A 26,077-nucleotide genomic window follows, 5' to 3' on the forward strand; every position below is an offset into this window, starting at 1 on the left:
GAGAGTCCCTGTAAACCACATAGACCAACATGTGTGTGTGTGTATGCAAAAAATATGATGCAATGCAAAGTATATTGTTATTAATATAGGTTATTTTACCTTCACAGGTCTGTGAAAAGGGTCCGTTCCGTTATTTAAAAAAAGGAATGTCCTTATTGTTCACTTTAGCAAGAAAAACATTTTCAAAACATTTTAAAATCGGGTCATTTTGAACATTAAGATTCATAACGTTTTCGTGACTTAATGGGAACATTAACTTAGCAAAACGTTCTTAGAACATATTTTTGTTAGCTGGTAATAAAAGAGTCGCGCAAACGCCAGAAAATCTAGTTTGTGAAGGCAAATCATTTTGAAGTCGTTTGTAATTACACGCTGTTATTTCTATTCCAATTACTTATACGTTTAATTTAAACTGCTAAAAGCCTAGCCTTCAACTTGGATATAAATGTCTAAAAATGACTTGTTTGTGTGTTCATAAGTGAGTCACAGATGACAGTGGAGAATAGAGATGTGTGCTGAAGAAGATTGGCTCAGTTTGATGCCCATCACTCCGGCTGGGAGGGACTTTAATGCGCTCTTGTTTATTCCTCAATGGATGCCAACATCAGCCACGACAGGCGATCAGATGTAAAACGGAGGACGTTTCCTGAGGCCAATCGGACATAAACGCAGGCGAACGGAGGAATATGAGTCGAGCGTCGTGAATGAGACTTTATTTACCGCCTCGGGTCGCTATGAAGACGTGTGAGGAGGACTGTGTTTAGTCAGAGGAATCCAGATGTGCTGAATGGCCTGACAGAGCATCATCTCTGTTTATAAACACACATCCGTACATATAAAGGAATCACACGGGTGGATTGATGCACCCTTTCCAGTGGTGCAACGGTAAGATCACCTTTATCCCTCCTGGAAGACTGTGGGATTTTATAGGCTATATTAAAACACAATAAAAGATGTGAGGTTGAGGGTAGACTGGTTGGTTTATATACACAAACAATAGATTCTGCTAAATGGGTCAATGACAAATATATGGATGTCTGAGTTGATGATGAGGAGGAGACATCGTTTACAAATCTAGTTTGAAACGCACGTGCCAGATCTTAGAAATGTAATATTTCCATATTGTTTTCATACATTTTGAAAAACGTTTATTCCACATTTTCTACAAAAAGTTGGATTTCAAGTCGAGTGGTCTAACCATGAAATACTAAAATGCTTTCTTTGTACCCTGAATACACTGCACAACTTTTTCAAACATAATTTTCAAGTAATTGTTTCACTATCATATATAACCATATATCTTTGAGCCACGGATATCTGATAGTTAATGTTAATATATTAAGTTTTCTTAGGGTTTATTTGACCTGAACAGAAAGCATCTTTTCACTAACAATTCATTTTAGCCCCAGACTAAACAACCCAATGCATGTTTGAGCTGTACTTACCCTGGACTGGAATCTTAAAATTATCTTAAAATATGTAAGTGTCATTGTTTTGTCTCAAGATGCACACCAGTGATGTAAAAGCTACTTGAATGCCCTAATTGAATTAAAGATTAATCCTGGCTTCAGCTCTGTCTGTAAAACCAGGCCATAATTTTTTGTCACATTACAAACAATGGCTTACTGTGTGTTAGTTGCACCACACCGACTGATTTGGTGGACAAAATGAATATTAATACATTGTTATTAATATATATTATATTATTTAAAATAAATAAACAAAATCAATTTATAATAATCATTTTAGAATAATATTATTAATTCAGAAATGGAAAAGGTATATTATTGAGCATGACAGGTAGGCTATTGTATTATATTTGCATTTGTAGTTTTGAATAACTTAATAGATTTATGTCAATTCGTTGCCCAGATCTTTCCTTAATTAAAGGGGTCATGAATTGAGAAATCAAATTATCTTTGCGCTTTTTGACATATAAGAGATCCTCATATTATAAAAAATATCCTGAAAATGTCCTGGTTAGTCCCAAAGCAGCTTTTATTGTCCCCAAGCCCAGAGAAAGACTCATTTAGGAGAAAGACAGAAGAAGATCAACTCCTACTTCATCATCACAACTTTGGCTCCGCCCACTGGAGTGTTAGTGAGATGACGAGGAGAGAAGAGCGACTGAAAATAACATTACCTTCTAAAGGATCCTAATGCTAGGAATGAGCTTCTTTATCTTCATCAATGTGAGTCTCAGTTGAGCTTTATTTATTTGCATTCGCTTCATTTCACTGTGGACTCTTTGGGAAATCAGACGCGGTTTCGGCACTGGCTTTGCAAACAGACTTATGGACTCGACAGTAGCGCCACAACATGCGAGTAAAAGTGTTCATTCTAACGCCTGATCTGAGACCAGTGATTTCTGATAGGTTTCATACACAGTCAGATGTTCTTTGACTGTGTAAGTAAATCAAACCAGTGTCTAAACGCTCAACTTCACATTTGTTTCTCTTAGTAGGATGAAAATAAACTGTTAATAAAAGTGTGATTAAAATATATATAGAAAGCGATCAAAGACGCTCCCTTTACAATCTCTGGAGCTGTCGATCAAACAGCACGAGTTTACAACCCGTTCTCACTCCCAAGGCGTCAAAATCCGAAGCATGGTCAAGTGCCTTCCGCGTCACAATTAAGACGCTAAAGGTGCCCCTGGGCGTCATTTTGCGACGCGCTGGGTGCTCCATTCATTACAATGATAAACCTTTGGCGTCATAAACAGACGCATTTAATTATTTGCGTTTATAAAAGCAGACATGATTTTATTGATATTTAAAGGCTACTTTTATATTTTGGAGCAACTAACTCCACTCCTACCCTAAACCTACCCATATCTAAACAATATAAAACACATAACAGGCAAATAAATGTACAGTCACAAGTATTTATTGCAAAAACTGACCAAAGCAGTATAAAAGTATTAACTCATGTTGCATTCCAAGTCTTCTGAAGTCATACGATATCTTCATGTGAAGAACAGAGTTGATCTTGATGTTTTAATCGCTGAAATGATGATCCCGCTGCCCCCTGAACGAACTCATTCATATCTCATTCAAATAATTCAAAAGACTCCTGAGCATGACGCAATCGGTCACAAGACACACGAGAGCCAATGACATTTTACAATCAATGCTGACGTAATGACGCAATTGGTCACAAGACATACGAGAGCCAATGCAATTTCACTATGAAATCTCACGTAACGGGCGCCAATATTTGAAATTTGATTGTGTTTGTTGATGATCTTCTGCGCGGATGGAGATGCTGATCGCTTTTGGGGATTTTCTTAATACAAATCAATCGTTTGGCCTCGGAAAACTTGGATTATTTAACTTTTTTGAATAACTCGTGGATGCAGTCGTATGTTATATCCTGTGTTTTATATCATGTTCACACAAATGGGTAGGTTTAGGGATGGGATGGTGTTGGGTTACATGTTAAGCATGTCTAAACAGCGTAAATAAAAAAAATGTAAATAAAATTATGCTTGCTGATTAAATTGAAAAACACACTCCAACATGTCATAATGGCAAAATTATAAACTAATACAATTTCACCATGACGATAACATTACTAATACCCAGTGCGTATGTGTATGACGCCAAAGGTTTCTCACTGAAATGAATGGAACACCCAGCGCGTCGAAACATGACGCCTTGGGGCACCTTTAGCGTCTTTATTGTGACGCGGAAGGCACTTGACCATGCTTCGGTTTTTGACGCCTTGGGAGTGAGAATGGGTTGTTTATCAGTGACTGAGTTCTGGACTTTATTATATAACTCCTGTTATAATAAACAAATCTCTTATTTACTTTGTGTTTGCACTGTTAGTTATGATAAAATAATTCCTTAGTGTGCAGAAATTGAGTTGCAATGACGAGATCCTGCATTAAAGGGTTAGTTCACACAAAAATGAAAATGTGATGCTTATCTGCTTACCCCCAGTGCATCCAAGATGCATGTATGTATATATACATAGATTCCTTATTAGTGCCTGCACGGATTGGCCGAATGAGGCATCTACATAATATATGAGGGCTGCTGAATATATTTCGATTACACCCTTGTTTCGTATTTATAGGTCATTCCGTATTTGAAAGCTCTCTAATCTCGTGGGGTTGTTAATATTTTATGCACATTTTCAGTCTGCTTTTTTGTTGAAGCCTCCCGTGGTGAAAATCTAGTGTTGCTTATATGTCTATGTGGTGTTTTTACAGTCAACACATTTTCTACTTAAAACTGCAGTGCATATGAATGAATGAATGAGGCATTTATATAGCGCTTTCAAATGTACTACTGTACACCCAAAGCGCTTCACACTCATGTCAGCGGTCTCTCCTCAACCCAGTGTGCCGCTCCACTTGGATGATGCGACGGCAGCCACAGTACAACGCCGCCAGTGCGCTCACCACACACCAGCGATAGGTGGAGAGGAGAGAGGGTGATAGAGCCAATTCAGTGGATGAGGATTATTAGGAGGCCATGATTGGTAAGGGCCAATCGAGGGAATTTGGCCAGGACACCGGGGTTACACCCCTACTCTTTTACGAGAAGTGCCATGGGATTTGTAATGACCACAGAGAGTCAGGACCTCGGTTTAACGTCTCATCCAAAGGACAGTGCTCTTTGACAGTACAGTGTTCCCATCACTATACTGGGGCGTTAGGACCCACACAGACCACAGGGTGAGCGCCCCCTGCTGGCCTCACTAACACCTCTACAAGCAGCTACCTGGTTTTCCCAGTTGGTCTCCCATCCAGATACTGACCAGGCTCAGCCCTGCTTAGCTTCAGTGGGAAACCAGTCTTGGGCTGCAGGGTGATATGGCTGCTGGCATATAAAAAATTTATTTTAAAACCACCCGTTTTCCACATCACAAACATGTGACCAATCCCGTCACAAGGGGGGCGGGGCTTTTCTCCACTGACTGTCTATGATGTTCAAAGCGTTTCTAAGGATGCTGATTGTTATGTCATCTGTCTTAAGATGTGTCTGTGTAACATTAGCATCACATTATTAGCTGTCTGATAATGTAGTCAAGGAAAAGGATTATCATATAAATTACATTATACACCGATCAGGCAAAACATTATGACCGGTGAAGTGAATAACACTGATGATCTCTTCATCATGGCTCCTGTTAGTGGGTGGGATATATTAGGCAGCAAGTCAACATTTTGTCCTCAAAGTTGATGTGTTAGAAGCAGGAAAAATGGGCAAGCGTAAGGATTTGAGTGAGTTTGATAAGGGCCAAATTGTGATGGCTAGACGACTGGGTCAGAGCATCTCCAAAACTGCAGCTCTTGTGGGCTGTTCCCGGTCTGCAGTGGTCAGTCTCTATCAAAAGTGCTCCAAGGAAGGAACAGTGGAGAACCGGCCACAGGGTCATGGGCGGCCAAGGCTCATTGATGCATGTGGGGAGCGAAGGCTGGCCCGTGTGGTCCGATCAAACAGACGAGCTACTGGAGCTCAAACTGCTCCAGAAGTTAATGCTGGTTCTGATAGAAAGGTGTCAGAATACACAGAGCATCTCAGTTTGTTGCGTATGGGGCGGCATAGCCGCAGACCAGTCAGGGTGCCCAAGCTGACCCCTGACCCTGCCGAAAGCACCAACAGTGGCACGTGAGCATCAGAACTGGATCACGGAGCAATGGAAGACCATGTTAACCCTTTCATGGAAAAAGTATTCCCTGCTGGCTGTGGCTTTTCCAGCAGGATAATGCTCCTGACTAGGGCTGGGACAACGCGTCGATGTCATCGATGACGTCGACGCAAAAAATACGTCGACGCAAAATATGCGCGTCGATTCGTCAGACCCAAAATAAAGATGGTGGCGCCGGAGAGTAGTAGCAACCATAGATATACATAATAAAGTATATTATGTAATTAAGTCTATTATTTATTATGTATATCTATGGTAGCAACACGAGTGGCTCCTCAGACTTTCAGAAGTGCAAGGCTTGCGGGTTGGCGCGCGGCGCGCACGGAGCAAGCGCTCTTATACACAGGTGCGCATGCACGCGTTTTGTTGTCACGGCTACATAAACAAATTTCTGCACACAGGAAGACAGATGTTTAAATTAAGTTACGGTACCCACATCCAGTTATGGTGTCCCGCCTTTGTTTTACTGTCTATTAAAGTCTGCCGCGTTTAAGTTACGGTGTAGCCTGTGTACTGTCATACATGTTTTCATAATGCAGAATATTCACTCAGCGCGCTGTCAGGCAGTTTGGGGCTGCCCACTGCACGAGTGTGTGCACTCGAATGCCGTGACATCGTGAGCTCACGCATACAATCAGTAGTAACAGTTCGCAATTATATCCATATATCCTTGCTTTTCTTGTAAACCCGATAAAATCCATGGCAATGAATGTCATCGGGGATGTTTAATCCACAAGCATTCTGAGAATTATTCCTACTTGTCGTTCACATCAATCTAAAAGTTGTCCTTTTAGGCTATAGGCGATTTTCATTCAAAGATGTAAAAGTAATTGCTATGTAGCCTATTGTATCATTTTTTTGCTACATAAAAACATTAAAAACATATTGCAATAAATAATTTCTCTGTTTAGCGTATGAATGGGCAATCCGATCCAGTCAGTGCTGTCATTAGAGTGTGATAGCCAAACTTAACCCTTGATTAACCAGCGGCACTATTTGCTATTTATCTTATTACAATCACATGCATTTTTACATGATTTGTTATTTGTTCTATTTTTTATATCTTTGCATTATATATGCAAATGTTTACTCATTAGAAATAATCTTATCTTGTTCATATAATTCAGTGTCACCTATCAACCTGTAAGTTTTGCTGCACAGCAATGAAGATACTCTTTACAAGACGTATTGTGTCCTTAATAATGGCATCAGAATGCAGCCAAAGCACATGATGGTAATAAGAAGATGGCTATAATTAATTGTAAATCATCCAAAATAAATGCCATGATCATTACATTTTATACAGGTGTTACTATATTGATTTTGTAAAAGGTGATCAGCAACCAAATATTGATAATATGGAAGTTACTGCCTTTTGCCTTGGCATGACTCCACATTTTTTGCAGACAATACAAAGGCAGAGTGCAGTAACTTCAAAATAGGGTGTGTGTGTGTGTGTGTGTGTATTTTGTTATGATTTTATTGAATGCATTGTTCTTTTATAGTCTTTTACTTTGGAATTTTAAGAGCAATAAACATATATTGCAATGTTAAGGAATTAGTTTTTTTCATTCAGATAATTAAATCAACATGTATAAATTGCTATTAGGCAATTAATGGGGAGATAATCGGTAATCGAATCGAATCGTAACCGAATCGGACAGGAAAAATTAATCGTTAGATTAATCGATGCATCGAAAAAATAATCGCTAGATTAATCGTTTAAAAAATAATCGTTTATCCCAGCCCTACTCCTGACACAAAGCACAAATGCTTCAGGAATGGTTTGAGGAGCACAGCGAGTTTGAGGCGTTGACTCGGCCTCCAAATGCCCCAGATCTCAATCCAATCGAGCATCTGTGGGATGTGCTGAACAAACAAGTCCGATCCATGAAGAACCCACCTCACAACATACAGGACTTAAAGGATCTTCTGCTAGCATCTTGGGGCCAGACACCACAGCACACCTTCAGGGGTCTAGTGGAGTCCATGCCTCGACAGGTCAGGGCTGATTTGGCAGCAAAGGGGGGAGCAACACAATATTTTGTCATAATGTATACCTGATTGGTGTATATCCGATGTTGTAGAGAGTGATTAATCAAACCCATCACCGTTCTGATACTTGTATGAGCCTGTATAATTCACTCTTCCACTTATTCTGAATCAGGTTCTGGTTTAAATATGGCTGGATTAAACCAGCATTTACAGTTAATCTGAGCAAGTGGATCAATATTTTTGAGCTGGTGTGAATCAATGGAGACGGGGCTCTTTTGAATATTCATGGTTCAACGTATGATAAAAAAACAAGGGTGTAGTTACATTTAAGCTATTTTAAGGTATAAAGGAATTTTTTAAGTGTCATTTTGGTGATCAAAAATGGGGTTTATGGGTTAAAATTAGGGAACCGAAGGGGGACTTTAACTTATGTAAGAAAGCAGGCATTACAATCAAATATAGCCAGTTTTCTTTATGAATAATTTAGTGTTCAAGAGAAGAAAGAATGTCATAAAAATGGTAAATAATGACAAAAATCAAAATTCTGATTACAGTTACGGATTACAAATTACACGGCAAAACCTGTAGTTAGTAATGTAATCCATTATATCACATATTTAAGGTAACATAATCTGACTACTTTTGGTTTACTTTTAGATTACTTTTGACCTAACTTGCTTATCACATTGATAATCTTGTACCGTATTGATAAAAAAATATAAAAGAGATAAAAGAGAAAGAAAATATATAATATATTTACAAATGTTATGCATAAATAAAATGATTGCATTATTATATAATAATAAAACTACATATTGGTTGCGGCAGAAACATTTATCATAAACTGTGTGGGACAGATATGTTTATAAAAGCAGATACATAATGAAAACAGCAGATTGATAATCATTTAAATGGTTGACTGGGAATCGTTTGCAGGATTTGGTAATATTTTCACATTAAACTAAAGATCTATTTAAAATCAGTTGTCAAAAATATATCTAAAAGATTTGTTGAGGTTCTTGAGGACAGCAGGGAGTGTGAGAATGAAGTGGAGAGACTGAGACTACGCCACTGATTTGCTATCGATTTCCTCTCTAGGAAGCCTGATTCTACTTGAGGGAGACTTTCGGCAGAAATGATGTTAAATGACAATGTTATTGATTTCCGTTGGTCCAAGCACCGTGTGAAGAGATGTATGAAAGAGCTGCTGCTTATTTGTTTTAGTTTTCAACCAGGAACAAGAATACCAAGTGCTACCCTTCTTTTCATTTATTTAAAGGGTTAGTTCACCTAGAAATTGAAATTCTGTCATTAATTACTAATCCTCATGTCGTTCAAAAACCTGCCAGACTTTGCTTCCTCTTAGATACACAAATGTAGATCTTTATGATGAAATTTGAGAGATTTCTGTCCCTTACACCACATTGACCCTTCAAAAAGTTCATAAACAGATCATAAAACGAATCACTCGTTTCATTTGCTTGGGATGAATATTGTTGGTGTTACAGGGCTTGAATTTTGGCGTGGGATTGCGCTTAATTGTACTTACAGATATTGTAACGCACGTCAAATAGCATCTCTCAGTACTAAACTTTCCTTAGTGCAATTAAATAGTCAAATACACATACAATAATGTCAAAATGCTGCTTTTGACAAGTATTCACATATGCTTAAAGTGAAAGTAAACCGTCGAGAAAGAAAACGCATGTAACAGTATAATAGATCCGTGCGTCAGGTCTTAAAGTGACAGCAGCCTAATAAACCTGCTACCTAATTATGAGATAATATTTTTTTTAAATATGAATCAGTTTTACCTCATGGTATTGATGTCAAAATGGTGGCCAGTGAAAATGCTAAGTGGCTAGCAACTTTGAAAAACCACTTTTTTTTTTACTTGACTTGACTTGAACCATGAACAGGCTCACCAACAGCATGTTACAGGAAACAATACTCAACAAGGCAGACATGAAGGCTTAAATACACAAAAACTAATGACTAAACAACACACACCTTTGAACAATAATCACCCCATGATCCAATGAGAACATGACCAGAGAGCACATGGCAGGATCACAAGAGGGCAAGGGAATCACATGACAAAACAGAAACCATGACTAAACTTGAAAATAAAAGACATGAACCATATGAGGCATGAATATGAACGTGACACACTTACACTGGAGAGCAAAAAAGTTAATATCGAGCCCTGTACGACTGAGTGAAAGTCATTAAGGTTCACTGTTTTTGGCTAGTGAAAGCTGGAATCAGGTCTTATTCAACTCAAAGACCAGTCATTAAACCTGTAGTCAGATGAGGGAGGGCTTTATCATGTTCTGTTTGATTTATATGCTTTAATGTTTTAGTGCTCAGCTTTCACTTGCGCTCTGAATGGACTGTACTTGCATGTGTAGGGTGCTTCTGCGGTTTGGGACTGATCTACTCCAATAAGACCTGCACTATGCCATCCGTCACCTTCCAGGACCTGCCTCTCAATATCTATATGGTTATCTTCGGCACAGGCATCTTTGTCTTCGTACTCAGCCTCATATTCTGCTGCTATTTTATAAGGTAAATCTGATCTCATGCACACACATAAACACACAGCTGCAGAAGCATATCTTATGAGATCATTGATCAGCTGAAGAACACTAGTGTTGTGAAAGGAAGTTGGTGAAAGTCAACAGGAAACTGCTTTACTCACAGCACACATGCAGACGTCAGCGTGGTGGTTCATGTCTAACACATTTGATAGGTGTTAATGATGTATTATTAATGTAGCTATTACAGGTCAATGCAAACTGCTTCAAATAAGATCTGAATCAAAATATGCCTGTGTCTGTCCTGTTCTTTTCTTTACTTTCCAGTTATTTTATGGTATTGTAGCCTTTTCATTTTAAATAATACATTTAATTTGTCCTCTTCTTTATTTCATTATCCATCCTGTCATATTCTTTTTGTTTCTTTTCTTTTCCTTTCCTTAAATTTCATATCATATCCTATCCCATCCTATATTATATTTATTATATCCCATCCCATCCTATCCTATATTATATTATATTTCATATATCCCATCCCATCCATCCTATCCTATATTATATTATATTATATTTCATATATCCTATTCCATCCCATCCTTTCCATTATATTTCATATATCCTATTCCATCCCATCCTTTCCATTATATTTCATATATCCCATCCCATCCATCCTATCCTATCCTATCCTATTCTTTCCCATCCTTTCCTATATTATATTTAATATATCCTATCCTATATTTAATATATTCTATATTTTTCTATCCTATCATATATTATATTTAATATAGCCTATCCCATCCTTTCCTGTATTATATTTCATATATCCTATCCTATCCTATCCCATCCTATATTATATTTATTATATACCTTCCCATCCTTTTCTATCCTATATTATATTTATTATATCCTATTCCATCCCATCATATCCTATCCTTTCCTAAATTATATTTAATATAATATCCCATTCCTTCTAATCCTATCCTATCCTATCCTATATTATTTTTCATATATCCTACACTGTAAAAAAAAATTCAGGTTAAATTCAATTGAACATTTTCTAGTGACTGATCACATCTACATTTTTCAATTGGCCAAATTAAATTTCTGTGAATTAAATGTTCAATTGGATTTTTTTTTTTTTTTTACAGTGTATCCCATTCCTTCCTATCCTATATCTTATCCCATCCCATCTTATATCCTATCCTACCATATATTCTACCATATAATATATCATAACAGTATCATAAGAGTAACTGTATATCATATCAATCACATCATATCCTTCTCCCTAATCTCTTTTGTGTCTTTTTTCTTTGCTTATCTATCCTTTTCATTTAATTTCAGTTTCCTTATCCTGTGCTATCATTTCTTTTTTGTTTTCTTATCTATTACTATCCTTTTCTTTTATGTCTATGATCTATGTCTTTTATTGTAAACAATTGTAAAATTATGTCTATAGACGACAAAGCACAGATAGACGACTTCTATATATTACTATTATTTTATTATCTTCTATATGTTGGGCAATATGTAAACCATGTCAAATGCAAACGAAAGCCCTTCAAGAATAATCATTGCAGACGCTGAAGCGCTTGTGTCGTGATTCCACTGCCACGCTAATCACTCAGGTTTAATCCTGAAAATAACTCATGCCATGATTCATTTAGCTGGGTCTATGCCACAGATTCAGCCACAATTAGCGAGTTATACTTTCATTTTACCTTGAATCTCTCTCCTAATGTGAATGTGTAGACCAGGTCATCCGACAGTTTTTCTCAAATACTTAAATCAATCCTATTATCCGAATATCATACCATAATGCTTTTTCCAGAAGAAGTGTGAAAAGTACTGATGGTCAACCATGGACATTCATTTGTGTTATTTTACCTAAATAAATTGCCAAACAGTCAGTGACAAAAAATGTGGACATGTCCTCATTCACGCATTTCAATGGGTTTAAACCGCTCGCCCTGACAGTCGTGAATTAAATGTGATTTCTTAAATGTGATTTCATTTACAATAATCAATATTAACAATTTTGTGCCATTAGTCATGTGCATGTTGAAGTTCTGACGATGTACCTACTCTTGGCTCATTCGGACCGGATCATTGAATTGTTGATCAGTCAGATTCAGGAATGAATCGCTCAGTGTTATTAGTGAACCAATTCAGCTTGTTCATTGGAATGAATCAACTTGATTCGGACATCGCTCTTGCATCTCTCAGAGGGTGGGGATTTCTTCACTTAGAAATAATCAAGAACTAAATGTTTTTAATGCAATGTAGTGGAGTAAAAGTATGTATATGCTTTGGAATATAGTAAACGTTTCTTTACTGATACTTGAAAAATGTACTTAAAGGGATAGTTTACCCAAAAAAGAAAATGACCCCATGATTTACTCACCCTCAAGCCATAATAGGTGTGTATGACTTTCTTCTTTCAGACAAACACAATCTGAGTTATATTAAAAATGTCCTGGCTCTTCCAAGCTTTATTATGGCAGTGAAAGGGAGCCTAAAATTTGAAGCTCAAAAAAAGTGCATCCATCCATTATAAAAGTGCCCCAAACGTCTCCAGGGGGTTAATAAAGGCCTTGTGAAGCGAATCAATGGGTTTGTGTATGAAAAATATCCATATTTAACACGTCATAAAGTAAAATGTCTAGTCTAATCGCCTATTCTATTCTACGGACCGTTCGTCCAATGTGTTGAATATGGACATTTTTATCATGGATGGATGCACTTTTTTGGTCTTCAAATTTTGGGTTGCCATTATAAAGCTTAGAAGAGCCAGGACATTTATTAATGTAAATCTGATTGTATTGGTCTGAATGAAGAAAATCATACACACCTAGGATGACTTGAGGGAGAGTAAATCATGGGGTCATTTTCATTTTTGGGTGAACTATCCCTTTAAGTACAGCAGAAATACTTCATTACTATGCATCACTGAAAACTAACCGATTGGTTTTGTATCCAAACAATGCAAAAAGCAAGAATTACGAGAAGGTGGAGGAGGAAATGAATGTTTAGAATGAAAGTCACTATTCATGGAGCAAAAAGGCCTGTTGTGTCTATCGGGATAACTTTGATATGGCCAGTGTTGTAAGTGACTTGATATAATAAAAATAACAAGGCTGAAAATCTGATATTGAGTGAATTGTGTTTGTGGTCATTTTTCAGTAATTCTATGCTTTATCTTTCTTTTGTCATTAATAGTAAATTGAGACATCAAGCCCAAAGTGAGCGCTTTGGATACAGAGAGGTAAGAGAGACTAAGTAGAAATGCTTTAGAGAGCTCATACCTGACATCTTTATCGTATTAGTCAAGGCTAATTGTACTAACTGTTAGTATTTGTGTCGATTGCAGGTTATTTTAAAAGGAGATCCGAAGAAACTGAATCTTCATGGGGTAAGAAACTGCCTTGTCTAGATCCTTTGAAAACCTGGAGATATCAGAGTCCCAAGGAGGAGGAATTAATTAGGGCTGGGCAAGTCAACGCGTTATTATCGCGTTAACGCATTAATTAATTAACGCTGACAATTATTTTATTGCGCATTAACGTAGTTATTTATTATTATATTGAAAGCCCGTTGCTCACTGCCTCTGAATACACATACAGACAAACCATTGGTCAGGAGAATACATGGCTGTCTATAGCCTAAGCCAAGGGCTTGACATTCTTTGTCTGGGACAAATGGGACAAATAAAATATAAAAAATAACCAGAAACGCGAGAATGATCCAGATTTTTTTTTGTTTTTATTATATTCAATGTAAACAGCGATTGATAATGGAGTGTACCTCTGCCTTTGGTACGTTAACAAGTCGCGTTGAGGCTCGCGCTGCCTGTCTCTTTGTGAGAGACATTTGTGGAGAAATCAAAACAATTGAGCAGTGATATAAACTCACAGAAGAAACATCCTGGGGTAAAACTGAGCTTTTTGTAGTTGTTGATATTTATGATTTATGATATTGTTAATTACACAAGCCGACTTTGCAATCGTGAATTGTGTAGCATGAATGGTGTAGCCTAGTTCAATAAACAAGTAGCCTAATTAAAGGTGCACAATGGAGCTTTCCGTCCACTGGAGGGCGCCTATTCAAAACAAATGCGTAGTTTGATGACGCAAAGTGTGAGCGCAGCATCTTGGGAGATGTGGTCTTCTCATCACAGCCAGTGGAAAATAGGACTCGGGCAGAAATCACGTTCATGCATGCGGTTATTAACGTTACTGTAGTCTAAAGCAGAGCAGGACCGAGTGTTATGGACCTGAGCAAAGCTGCTGGAGCGATTGTTAAACAAATACCCGCCTCGCGAATACCGGGACTTTTATTATGACGGGACGAGACACATTCGCCGGGCGCCTGCACAGATCCGCTCTTCCGGTTATGATTTTGAGGTAATGTAGCTCTGTTTATCATATTAGATACATTTAAGTGTGTTCAAAACGATGTTATGACTTTACTCCGTGAGTTCACTTGTTCACACTGCTAAGAGCAAAGCGCTCCTGCGAAATAAAAGCCGAAACCGAGGGTAGCGCAGATATGACACAATTGACAGGCGACTCCCTGAAATGCAATGCTGAAACGTCCCTGTCCTTAGTTAAAATAGCAATTTTCTCACAATTTACAAATAGTTGGAAACATCTGGGAGATTGTAGGTACTCAACTGAACAAAATATATAACACTGGCCTAGTGGTTTTTGGATATTTTACTGCAAAAATACTACATAGTTCACCTTTAATGTTAAGTTATTTACATTTTAGATCCACACAACCTTTTTTGTTCCATTTCACCGATGATTTCACCGACGAAAATAGTTCCAGAGGAAAGCAACACTCTGTTTTGTTACTAAATGATTCAGCGTTTTGAATGAATCATTTGAATGAACGACTCAATGACTCACTTATGAAGATGATCACTTGCTGCCCCCTATTGGCGGTTATGTTTAAAAGTATGATTGCATGTTTGAACATCAATCTTATAACATTATTTATTGTAGCCATGGGCGTAGATTACGCAGGGGACGTGTCCCCCTCACTTTTAATAAAATGTATTTTCGTCCCCTGCACTTTTACTGGGTCTCACTGATCCTAGTCGACCCGCTCCGAGAAGGATTCGAACCGGCGTTACCTGCGCGGCGGCGGGCAAGTTAACAGGGACGCTAAAAACAGCTTTCTCTAATCTCGGTTGATAACGCGCTTCTTGAGGTCAAGGGCAAGTGTATTTACATAGAAACCAATGTGAATACATCAAGATTTAAATTCAGAGACAAAAATAATCTATGCATGACCTGTAATTTTATTCGCATCTAAATATGAGGAGGGCGCTCTCATTGAAAGTCCAAAAGTGGATTCGTAGAGTAAATACCCAGTCACGCTGGAGCTGCAGCTGAAGGAAAACAATCGTTATGAGTGATGAAACGTGACGACGACAATCAGACGATTGCGACAATATATGCTATATGTGTGTTTTTCAAGCCATCTCAATGTAGCCTATTGACAATAAAGTATCATATGAATAATGCAGCTTTAAATGTTTGGTATCTTCTGCTCACCACGGCTGCATTTATGTTATCAAAAATAGTTAAAACATTAATATTTTGAAATATTATTACAAATTAAAACAGCTTTTTTCCTATGTGAATATATATAGAAATGTATTCCTGTGATCAAAGCTGAATTTACCATCATTACTCCAGTCTTCAGTGTCACATGATCCTTCACTAATCATTCTCATATGAGGATTTCATAATCAAGAAACATTTATGATTATTATCTGTGTTGAAAACAGTTGTGCTGCTTAAAAATGTTGTGGAAACCATGATATCCTACATGTTATTTTTCAGGATTGTTTATTTAATAGAAAGTTCAATGGACAGCATTTATGTGCATTTATTAAATAAATTATTATCTTTTGTAATATTAAAAATATCACTTGTGATCAATTTAAAGCATGTCTCATCAATAAAAGTATACTCATAAATGTGTGTTGATCATCAGGGCCTGGTTTTTCAAAAGGTTTAATCCGGATAAAATTGATCCGGATTTAGTAATCCTTTTTGTGCGATCCGTGATCACGTAATCCAGCTTACTTTTGGAGCCAGTTTTTTAAAGCAACATCGGATTGGATCAATCTGATCTGGAAAGGAACTTTTCAGGATCACTAAATCTGGATAACCAGTGCTCAAACATGATAGGAAATCACAAAGTAGAACTATATGTAAAGAGCAACAAGTAGAAAAGCCAGTGTAAGGTCAGTATAAGTTTAATTTTATTTGAAATGAAAACACACACATTTAAAAAAACGAAAAACCCCACTCTTCCAGCAGTCCGCTCATCTGAGACCTACAACACAAACACTGGACATTGAGGATATTTATAACAAGTATCAAGTATAGATGTACTGTAATCATTGCATGCATCACTAATAAATATTCTAAAAACAAAAATATTTTCAATTGTGATGAATATATATATATATACCAAAAACAATACATTTTATTCTGTCACTAATTGAGATATATATATCAATTAGTGACAGAATAAAATGTATTGTTTTTGGTCAATTTTGACAGCTGTTTGGGAGATTATTTTATGAGGCCAAACTCTTTTTACTTTGCTGTAGGCCTATACTGAAAGGCTGAATACGTTAAAGCCTACCTAATCACTGAAACCTGACAGATGAACAAATAAAATTAAAGCATTATGAATAAATAGGATATCTGGTAAGATACTGCATGATCCAAATATAGTATTATTTGATACATTTTTAAAGTTTTCATTACATTTTGGGCATGAACTCCACGCTGAATCCACCCTTCTGATGGGATCAGTTTAATCCAGATTTTTGGGATCAAAATGATCCAAATCCTACAAAAAAGTTCTGAAAAACCCAAACTAAATGTTTGATCCGGATCAAAAACATTGGATTACGTGATCTAATTCGATTATGTAATCCGTTTTTTCTTTTGAAAAACAGATTTTCAAGAGTTGATCCAATCCGTTATCCAAAATCCTAGTGGATTACTTTTGAAAAACTGGGCCCTGACGCTCATATGAGAGTGATTAGTGAAGGATCATGTGACACTGAAGACTGGAGTAAAGATGATTAATTCAGCTTTATAAATTACACTTTACTATATATTCATATAGAGAACAGCTGTTTTACATCAGAATATATATATTTTTTACATTAAAAAGTCTTAATGCGCAAGTGTTTGTAGTATCATAAAATTGGCATAAAAAATAGGAGAATAATATTATAGATATTAGTGGTTATTCTTCAGCAGTGTATTTGATATCTTGCCCAATTAAAAGCAAGAGATGCGATAAATTATATTGGTCAAAAATAATAATAATGGTATTGTGACATTTCTGTCCCCCTCACTTCTGAAAAGATGGCTACGCCCCTGATTGCAGCTGTATTTTTTGCAGTTTAAATTATTTAATTTGATTGGTAACAGCCTATAGTGTTTTTACTATTATAACTGAATTTATTAATCAAATGTAAGAATTGAACATGAAAGATGATGCATACATTTAATAAGATTTTTAAAAAATGGCCTTTATAAAATTAAATAACGCCCTGGGGTGAATATCACTAATATGCAGATTTAAGGCAGCCTATGTTAAAGCTGACAGAACACTGATGAGAATATTACTACAGAATCAATTTAATTTAATTTGATTAAATTAATGTTTAAGTTGATATTTACAAGAAATATTGTTACTGTTACTAACTTTTAGCTGCTGTAAAAAGCACCTTATTTGTTTAAAGTGTTTGCAAACCATATGTTATTGCACTTTTGTTCATTTAGCAGCACTTTTGAATTCATTATAGAATTTTGCGCATACTGCGATTAATCATTTTAATTGTTGCCCAGCACTAAAATTAAAACAATTTATTTAATGGAAATCTAAGAAATTTCTATAGTAAATATATTTTTATTGTGCTCAGCTCTAAAACATCTAAGGCCAGATTTACTAACATCTAGGGAAAACTAGCGCTGAAAAGGCCCATGGTTAATTTAGTAGGAGTTTCCCTTTCTGACGAAACATGAGACATTATGGGAGGAGAGTCTATAAATGAAATCATTTACTGTAAATAAATCATGCTTGTGATTTACTAAGGTTTGTGGTAGTGGAAATGAGCTGCTGCATCTGTAATCTTTAAAGGAGTCATCATGACCTGGCTTTATACATTTTTTTATTCTGTTGTCTGAGGTCAACTTATGGCGTTAACGTGTTATTTTGTATTACTTGGCCCACCCAATCGGGAGGATATAACCACAAACCACACACACACACACACATGTTGGTCTATGTGGTTTACAGGGACTCTCCATAGGCGTAATGGTTTTTATACTGTACAAACCGTATTTTCTATCCCCTTACTCTGCCCCTAAACCTACCCATCACAGGAAACATTCTGCATTTTTACTTTCTCAAAAAAACATCATTTAGTATGTTTTTAAGGCCATTTGAATTATGAGGACATTTGAAATGTCCTCATAAACCACATTTATAGTATAATATCAGTGTAATACCCATGTAGTTATACACATTTGTGTCCTCATAAACCACACACACACACACACACACACACACACACACACACACACACACACACACACACACACACACACGTTAGGTTTTTGTGAATTGTAGGTACTTTCCATAGGAACTTTCCATTTCGCTGGCTGGTCCCCACAGTGTAATATCAACAAGTACACACATACACACACACACACTCACGCATCAGCAAATCCTCACTGCAGACAAATCACCAAGTTCAAAACATCCACGATTGTATTTTCTTTTTAAATATCAAATCAAGAGAGTGAACAACACAACAAATACAAAAAGGATACTCCAGCCTGTGCCAGCGTATGTTCAGTTAGACACGTACATAACCAATAGATATCAAATGTGTTTTTTACTCACATAAGCGTGTTGCACCATTCCTGTCGGATCCAATATAGAAGTTACAGCATTGTTTTTAATCTTAATATGTCTGCAAATCCAGTCTCTACAAAAGAATCTGCGGTGAAATGAAGTGAAAAAACGTGCAATGTCTTACCCACGTCACGTGAGCTGGATCCTCATTAAAAATAAAGTTCAACCGGATTACCCATACTTGAATCCAAAGAAATCTTACGTAAAGCTGTGTTCTTCCCAGACCAGGCCCTGTGCACTATTGTTTAATCTTTAATGGCTGTTTATTGTTTGGTAGCTCGATCCAGTTATGCCTATGTTACTGAATCTTCTTCTGTTGAGGCGGCGTTTCACTGCTCTGTGACGTCACGGCAAATTCACAGATCTCTCGTTTGATGAGCCAACTGTCGATAAAAGCTTTTCTTTGACTAACAAGGAAGTTTTCAGTTCTGAAACTTACAGGATATTCATATATTGAATTATATTCGATATAATTATATTAAATAATAATTATATTATATATATTCGTAAATTTATAATGACCTTTTATATATCAAAAACTCAATGAAAAGTTGATTTCTCATTTCACGACCCCTTTAAAGGGATAGTTCACCCAGGAGAAGAAGAAGCAGAAACAAGCAATATCATATGTAGGCAGATGGATATGTAAAATAACTCGAACATTAAACAGCATATAAATCAAAACTGCCTAATGTTACTGAATGAAGTGTCGCCCCAGGACTGTGAAGCTTTGGGGTGTTGATGGACTCCATCTGCTCCATCTGTGTTTGATCATCGCTCTGAATCTGATCCAGAAAAACATGATTTTCTCAGCTTTTTGCTCAAAATGTTAAATTTTTAATGAAACTTACCCACATTCAAGTGTTGATAAAAAAGAATGCATGAAGCTAAAATCAAACTAGTTTTTTTGTTTTAAAGCAGAAGCTCTGCTCTTTCTTTTTGATATATTGCATGTTCAGATATTCATTCAACAAATATTCTGGGGCCATGACATTTTTGTGAAAATGATCAAAAGCGCTGGCTGGCAATTTTGTTTTTCCAAAAACACTAGAGAGGAAAGAGTTAATTTTGTAAGATCTTATCACACCCCTAGTAATAATGTCACCAAATTTTTTTTGTTTTTTTTGTTGGATCAAATAAATACAGCCCAGCAACCGAGCAATACAGTCTTCTACTTTAAGCTTCCATCCATTTGTTTCCTCTTTTCTTCCCTGTGTGTCTCCACACCTCTACAGCAGACGTGTGCCGTGTGCCTGGAGGACTTTAAGGTGAAAGATGAGCTGGGAGTGTTGCCGTGCCAACATGCCTTTCACAGGAGGTGAGCAATAAGCTGGAGTGAAACAGCTGGTGTTCATTCTCTGTTTCCCTTTGCATTTACGCCCCTTTGTCTATTGATGTCTATTAAGATAGTGCCAGATCAGGTGCAGATTAATACAGACTTTTAAAAGAAACAGACAGTTGGAATAGAAACGATGCAATGCAAGATAACTTGGATATCACTGTTTTGATATCATTTTAAAAATCATCCAATCTAGTCCAATTTGTTCTGTGCTAATGCTCATTTACAAAGTATAGATATAAAATAAAAGATATATATATATAAAATAAAAAAGTGACTGTAGCGGATCGTGTGTGGGGTAAGGAAGAGGACACAGGGGTCGACTGGACTACTGACGTTTTATTTGTCAACTCAAGATAGCTCGTGTTGGCACCACAGTGCAACTCAACTCAATCATTCGTCGTAATCACTTCCGGGTTACGGTCATCCGGGAACTCTGGGGAACACGTCAGTAGTCCTTCCCTGCTTCCCAATTCGCATACTATCCATCCTAAATAGTACGCGAAAATAGAATTAGTATGTCCCAAATCGTAGTATGTTGAAAAGAGTATTCCAAAGATTCCCGGATGGTTTACTATTTCCGGTCCGAATTCGTAGTATGGATCGATGGGCACTCTAACGGCTGATATTGCCCACAACCCATTGCGAGTTGGACGAGGATTCGATTAGAACTACAAACGCGGATAAAAAGCGTTAATAAACTACAAACATGGCGGATGTGCGAGTTCGACGGTTAAGTAGAAAAGTTCAGATAAAGGGGTTTGAGTGACCAACTATCAATATTTAACCTGACAAAAATATATTTATTCAGTGTTATCCACATTATATTTCACCTGCAGCAGCATTGTGAACTTTTTTAATGACACGTTTGGCCATTAACTTTTAAATGCATCATTATATTTAAACTGCAAACACATGAGGAGAGTCTCTGACCCACAAAGACCCACACATGGCAGATCAACGAGCGGCTACATTTCTCTCCGATACGGTAGGAGATTAAACTGAATGTGGAGGATTTAAACTGTGACGAATCTGACCGATGATTGACACGGCAGATAAACGGTGACGGGATGCATGTAACTAAGCGACAGAGTCCGTTAAAGATGGCGAAGTAGTATGTCCCGAAGCTTGCATACTTTTCTGCTACACACTCAAAAGTATATACCTTTTCTTCACAAAAAGAGTGCTTACTTTTAGGACGTAGTATAAGTAGGCGAATTGGGACGCAATCCTTCTCTCTCTCCCTGTCTTCCGTTTCTCCAGGGCTCTTACTCTCCCCGCGCCAATTACTAGAACGAGAGACAGGTGCTGGTAGTTTGTGTCCAACCCACTCACTTACCGCTCGTCTCCCGCCTCTCTCTCCCGCTGCAGACCTCGCTGAACCACGCCCCCTCTGCCACAGTGACCAATGATGGAGAAAAGATGCATTGAAGCATGGTCCAAAAGGGTTGTCCCTAGTCTCTTAAAGGGATAATTCACCCAAAAATGACAATGTGATGTTTACCTTACCTCAGGGGATCCGAGATGTAGGTGTGTGTGTTTCTTCAGTCGAACACAAATAAAGGTTTTTAACTCTGCCGGTTGCCGTATAATGCATGTCAATGGGGTGTATTTCTATGAGAGTGAAAAACACACAGACATACGAATCCATATTAAACCCTGCGGCTTGTGGCGACACATTGATGTCTTAAGACACGAAACGATCGCTTTCTGCGAGAAACACAACAGTATTTGTGTTTTTTACCTCATATCAGACAAATCTCATCTAGTATTCCCCGGCGCCATTACTTAGAATAACGTCAAAAGCCCGGCAGGATCATATATATGTTTATATAGATGCCTCATTTGACTGAACCCTGAGGACTCTACCACTAATGAGGATATATATATATATATATATATCTATGATCATGCCAGGATTTTGACCTTACTCGACGGAAGTAATGGAGCTGGGGAACACTAGATGAGATTTGTCTGATTTGAGGTAAAAAAAAAAAAACACAAATACTGTTTTGTTTCTCCAGAAAGCGATCGTTTCATGTATTAAACATCAATGTGTCTCCACGAGCCGCAGGGTTTAATATGGATTTGTATGTCTGTGTGTTTTTCACTCTCATAGAAATACATCCCATTGACGTGCATTATACGAGCAACGGCTGAGTTAAAAATCTACATTTGTGTTCGACTGAAGAAACAAACACACCTACATCTCGGACGCCCTGGGGGTCAGCAGATAAACAACATTTTTTTTATTTTTGGGTGAACTATCCCTTTAATGAATTTAAAAAAGTGTCCAAGGATGTAGAAAAGATGCATTGAAGATGTTTCAGTCTAAGGGCCCTATTTTAATGATCTGAGCTCTGAGCTCATGGTCTGAAGCTCATGGTACAGATACATTTAGGACGTATCCAAATCCACTTTTGCTAGTTTAACGACAAAAGACACGATCGGCACGCCCGGCGCATGGTCCAAAAGGGTTGTCCCTAGTCTCTTAATGAGTCATGGGTGTGTTTTGGGCACAATAAACCAATCAGAGTCTCATCTCTTATAAAAAGATAAAATCATATACAAATTTGGATTTAGACTTCTCAGCCAATATATCAGTTATTAGCTTTTAAATGTAAAGAATTATTGGTTATTGGTATCGGCCAATATCGCATATCAATTTTCATATCATCGCTAAAGTAAATTGTTATAAATGTACATTATATGTAAATTAAAATATGAAAATAAAGGTATAAATGCGTCATCAGTCTAAAAGGGTCCATGGGAAGTACATCAATACAGGAACATGATCACAAGGCAAATGCAAATGCGCATTGGTGTGTGTGTTGGTGGACTAAATGCAGAATGTGTGTGTTTGCAGGTGTGTGGTGAAGTGGCTGGAGGTGCGCTGCGTCTGCCCCATGTGTAATAAACCCCTGGCCGGATCGGAGCAGCACCAGAGCATAGGCACACTGCTGGATGAACTGGTGTAGACTGAAGGCAGACTCTCTCTGGAGTTTTTTACAGACATAAAGAGGCCGATAACTCTCTGAGCTGACTGTGACTGAGACTGAACCTCACAGATGAACTCAGCGGACACATTTTCTCAACAGCACACAAGGGAAACCATAGATGCTCGATTGAAGAAACTTGTAGGATAAGGCTTTGTATCTTTTGAGGAATGTGGCTTTGATTTAACATCAGTATGTATGCTGACCCATCAAACTGATTCACCACAGCTCCTCTGAGGAATTTACTGTATATGCGTTTTAAAAGGGATAGTTCACCCAAAAATGAAAGGTCTGTCATTAATAACTCATCCTCATGTCATTACAAGACTTTTGTTCATCTTTGGAACACAAATTAAGATCTCATTGATGAAATTTGAGAGATTTCTCAACCTCCATTGACAGCTACGCAACCAACACTTTAACGCTTCAAAAAGTTCATTAAGAGATTATAAAATAAACCTCATTGATTCTCGCTGAAGCTCAGAGGTCTCCATAATGCGAGAATGAACCTCATTGGTTCTCGCTGAAGCTCAAAGGTCTTCATAATGCAAGAATGAACCTCATTGGTTCTCGCTGAAGCTCAAAGGTCTTCATAATGCAAGAATGAACCTCATTGGTTCTCGCTGAAGCTCAAAGGTCTTCATAATGCAAGAATGAACCTCATTGGTTCTCGCTGAAGCTCAAAGGTCTCCATAATGCGAGAATGAACCTCATTGGTTCTCGCTGAAGCTCAAAGGTCTTCATAATGCAAGAATGAACCTCATTGGTTCTCGCTGAAGCTCAAAGGTCTTCATAATGCAAGAATAAACCTCATTGGTTCTCGCTGAAGCTCAAAGGTCTCCATAATGCGAGAATGAACCTCATCGGTTCTCGCTGAAGCTCAAAGGTCTCCATAATGCGAGAATGAACCTCATTGGTTCTCGCTGAAGCTCAAAGGTCTCCATAATGCGAGAATGAACCTCATTGGTTCTCGCTGAAGCTCAAAGGTCTCCATAATGCGAGAATGAACCTCATTGGTTCTCGCTGAAGCTCAAACGTCTCCGTAATGCGAGAATGAACCTCATTGGTTCTCGCTGAAGCTCAAACGTCTCCGTAATGCGAGAATGAACCTCATTGGTTCTCGCTGAAGCTCAAAGGTCTCCATAATGCGAGAATGAACCTCATTGGTTCTCGCTGAAGCTCAAACGTCTCCGTAATGCGAGAATGAACCTCATTGGTTCTCGCTGAAGCTCAAACGTCTCCGTAATGCGAGAATGAACCTCATTGGTTCTCGCTGAAGCTCAAACGTCTCCGTAATGCGAGAATGAACCTCATTGGTTCTCGCTGAAGCTCAAACGTCTCCGTAATGCGAGAATGAACCTCATTGGTTCTCGCTGAAGCTCAAACGTCTCCGTAATGCGAGAATGAACCTCATTGGTTCTCGCTGAAGCTCAAACGTCTCCGTAACGCAAAGAATAAACCTTATTGTTTTTTGCAGCTCAAATGTGATGTGTAACGCAAGAATGCACCTAATTGGTTCCTGCTGAAGCTTTTCGCAGCACATTTGAACTTCAGCAAGAACCAATAAGGTTCATTCTCGCGCATCAAGCAGGTTCGGTTGAGCTTATGATTATGTTCGCTGATCAATGTGTATAAATAAAAGCCTAAATTCAATCTGTTCATCATATAAAGCGATCAAGTCTCATCAGAAAATTTGGACTCAATTTAGCTTAATTCATTTGGATTAGTTATCTTTATGAACTTTTTGAAGCGTCAGAGGGTCAGTTGTGTAGCTGTCAATGGAGGGACAGAAATCTCTCAGATTTCATCAAAAATATCTTCATTTGTGTTCCGAAGATGAATGAAGGTCTTATGGGTTTGTGATGACAAAAGGGTGAGGAATTAATGGCAAAATTTTCATTTTTAGGAGAGCTATCTCTTAAAAGAAAATAAGGTCTGGTTAACACTACTTCAAGGTTCAAGTTTCAAGGATGTGAGTTTCAATACTTGAGCAAACAAACAACCATTGTAGTCTTTCAAGTAGAAACTTTTTTTAAAGCACACAATAGTTTTATAATTCTCAACGGAGGTATAAATGTTTTGTAATTGGTGTTGTAGAACAAACTGTGCCAAAATGAAATGTAAAGACAGACCGTATTTTACTCCAAAAACCACTAAAAACTCCAGCGAGGACCCCGCACTCAAACTTGCTAATTGTCCTCTGGATTTTAGGGCTTAAAAGATGAACATCTGTACTGTAAATGCTCTACGTAAGACCGGCTGAGATGGAGGAAACCACATTTACAGCATTCCAGCAACAACAGCACAGTCCACTGGGCCCAAAGAATTTCATCAGAGTATGTGTTTATGTGAGTGTGTGTGTGTGTGTGTGTGTGTGTGTGTGTGTGTGTGTGTGTGTGTGTGTGTATTTTACAGTCATCAGTAGTAGTGACAGATTCATTCTAGATTATATGTGCACAAATCATCGACTGTCTTAAGAGATTTAAGCAAACACTACCACAGAAATGGGCTGCCAGTGAAAACACAAGTGACTTTCTTTTTGTATTAAGTTTTTTGTGTTTGTTCACTGTAATCTGTTTTGCCAT

At 37.6% G+C, this 26,077-nt stretch overlaps 1 protein-coding gene across 2 annotated transcripts; it reads left to right on the forward strand.

Moving 5' to 3' along the window:
• The first annotated feature begins 519 nt into the window (after window positions 1-519).
• On the forward strand, window positions 520-23,898 carry rnf122 (ring finger protein 122). 2 transcript variants are annotated; one of them, XM_067412448.1, is made up of 6 exons: window positions 520-885; window positions 10,071-10,227; window positions 13,416-13,461; window positions 13,567-13,608; window positions 20,393-20,475; window positions 23,363-23,898. In XM_067412448.1, the coding sequence occupies exons 1-6, from the start codon at window positions 861-863 to the stop codon at window positions 23,472-23,474; spliced, it is 465 nt and encodes a 154-aa protein (XP_067268549.1). In that variant the 5' UTR covers window positions 520-860; the 3' UTR covers window positions 23,475-23,898. The 2 variants fall into 2 exon arrangements, with proteins under 2 accessions (XP_067268549.1, XP_067268550.1); XM_067412449.1 differs by having other exon boundaries at window positions 20,396-20,475.
• Window positions 23,899-26,077: the final 2,179 nt, after the last annotated feature.

The sequence above is a fragment of the Pseudorasbora parva genome, chromosome 13, assembly GCF_024679245.1.
Source record: "Pseudorasbora parva isolate DD20220531a chromosome 13, ASM2467924v1, whole genome shotgun sequence".
Taxonomy (NCBI): Eukaryota; Metazoa; Chordata; class Actinopteri; order Cypriniformes; family Gobionidae; genus Pseudorasbora; species Pseudorasbora parva.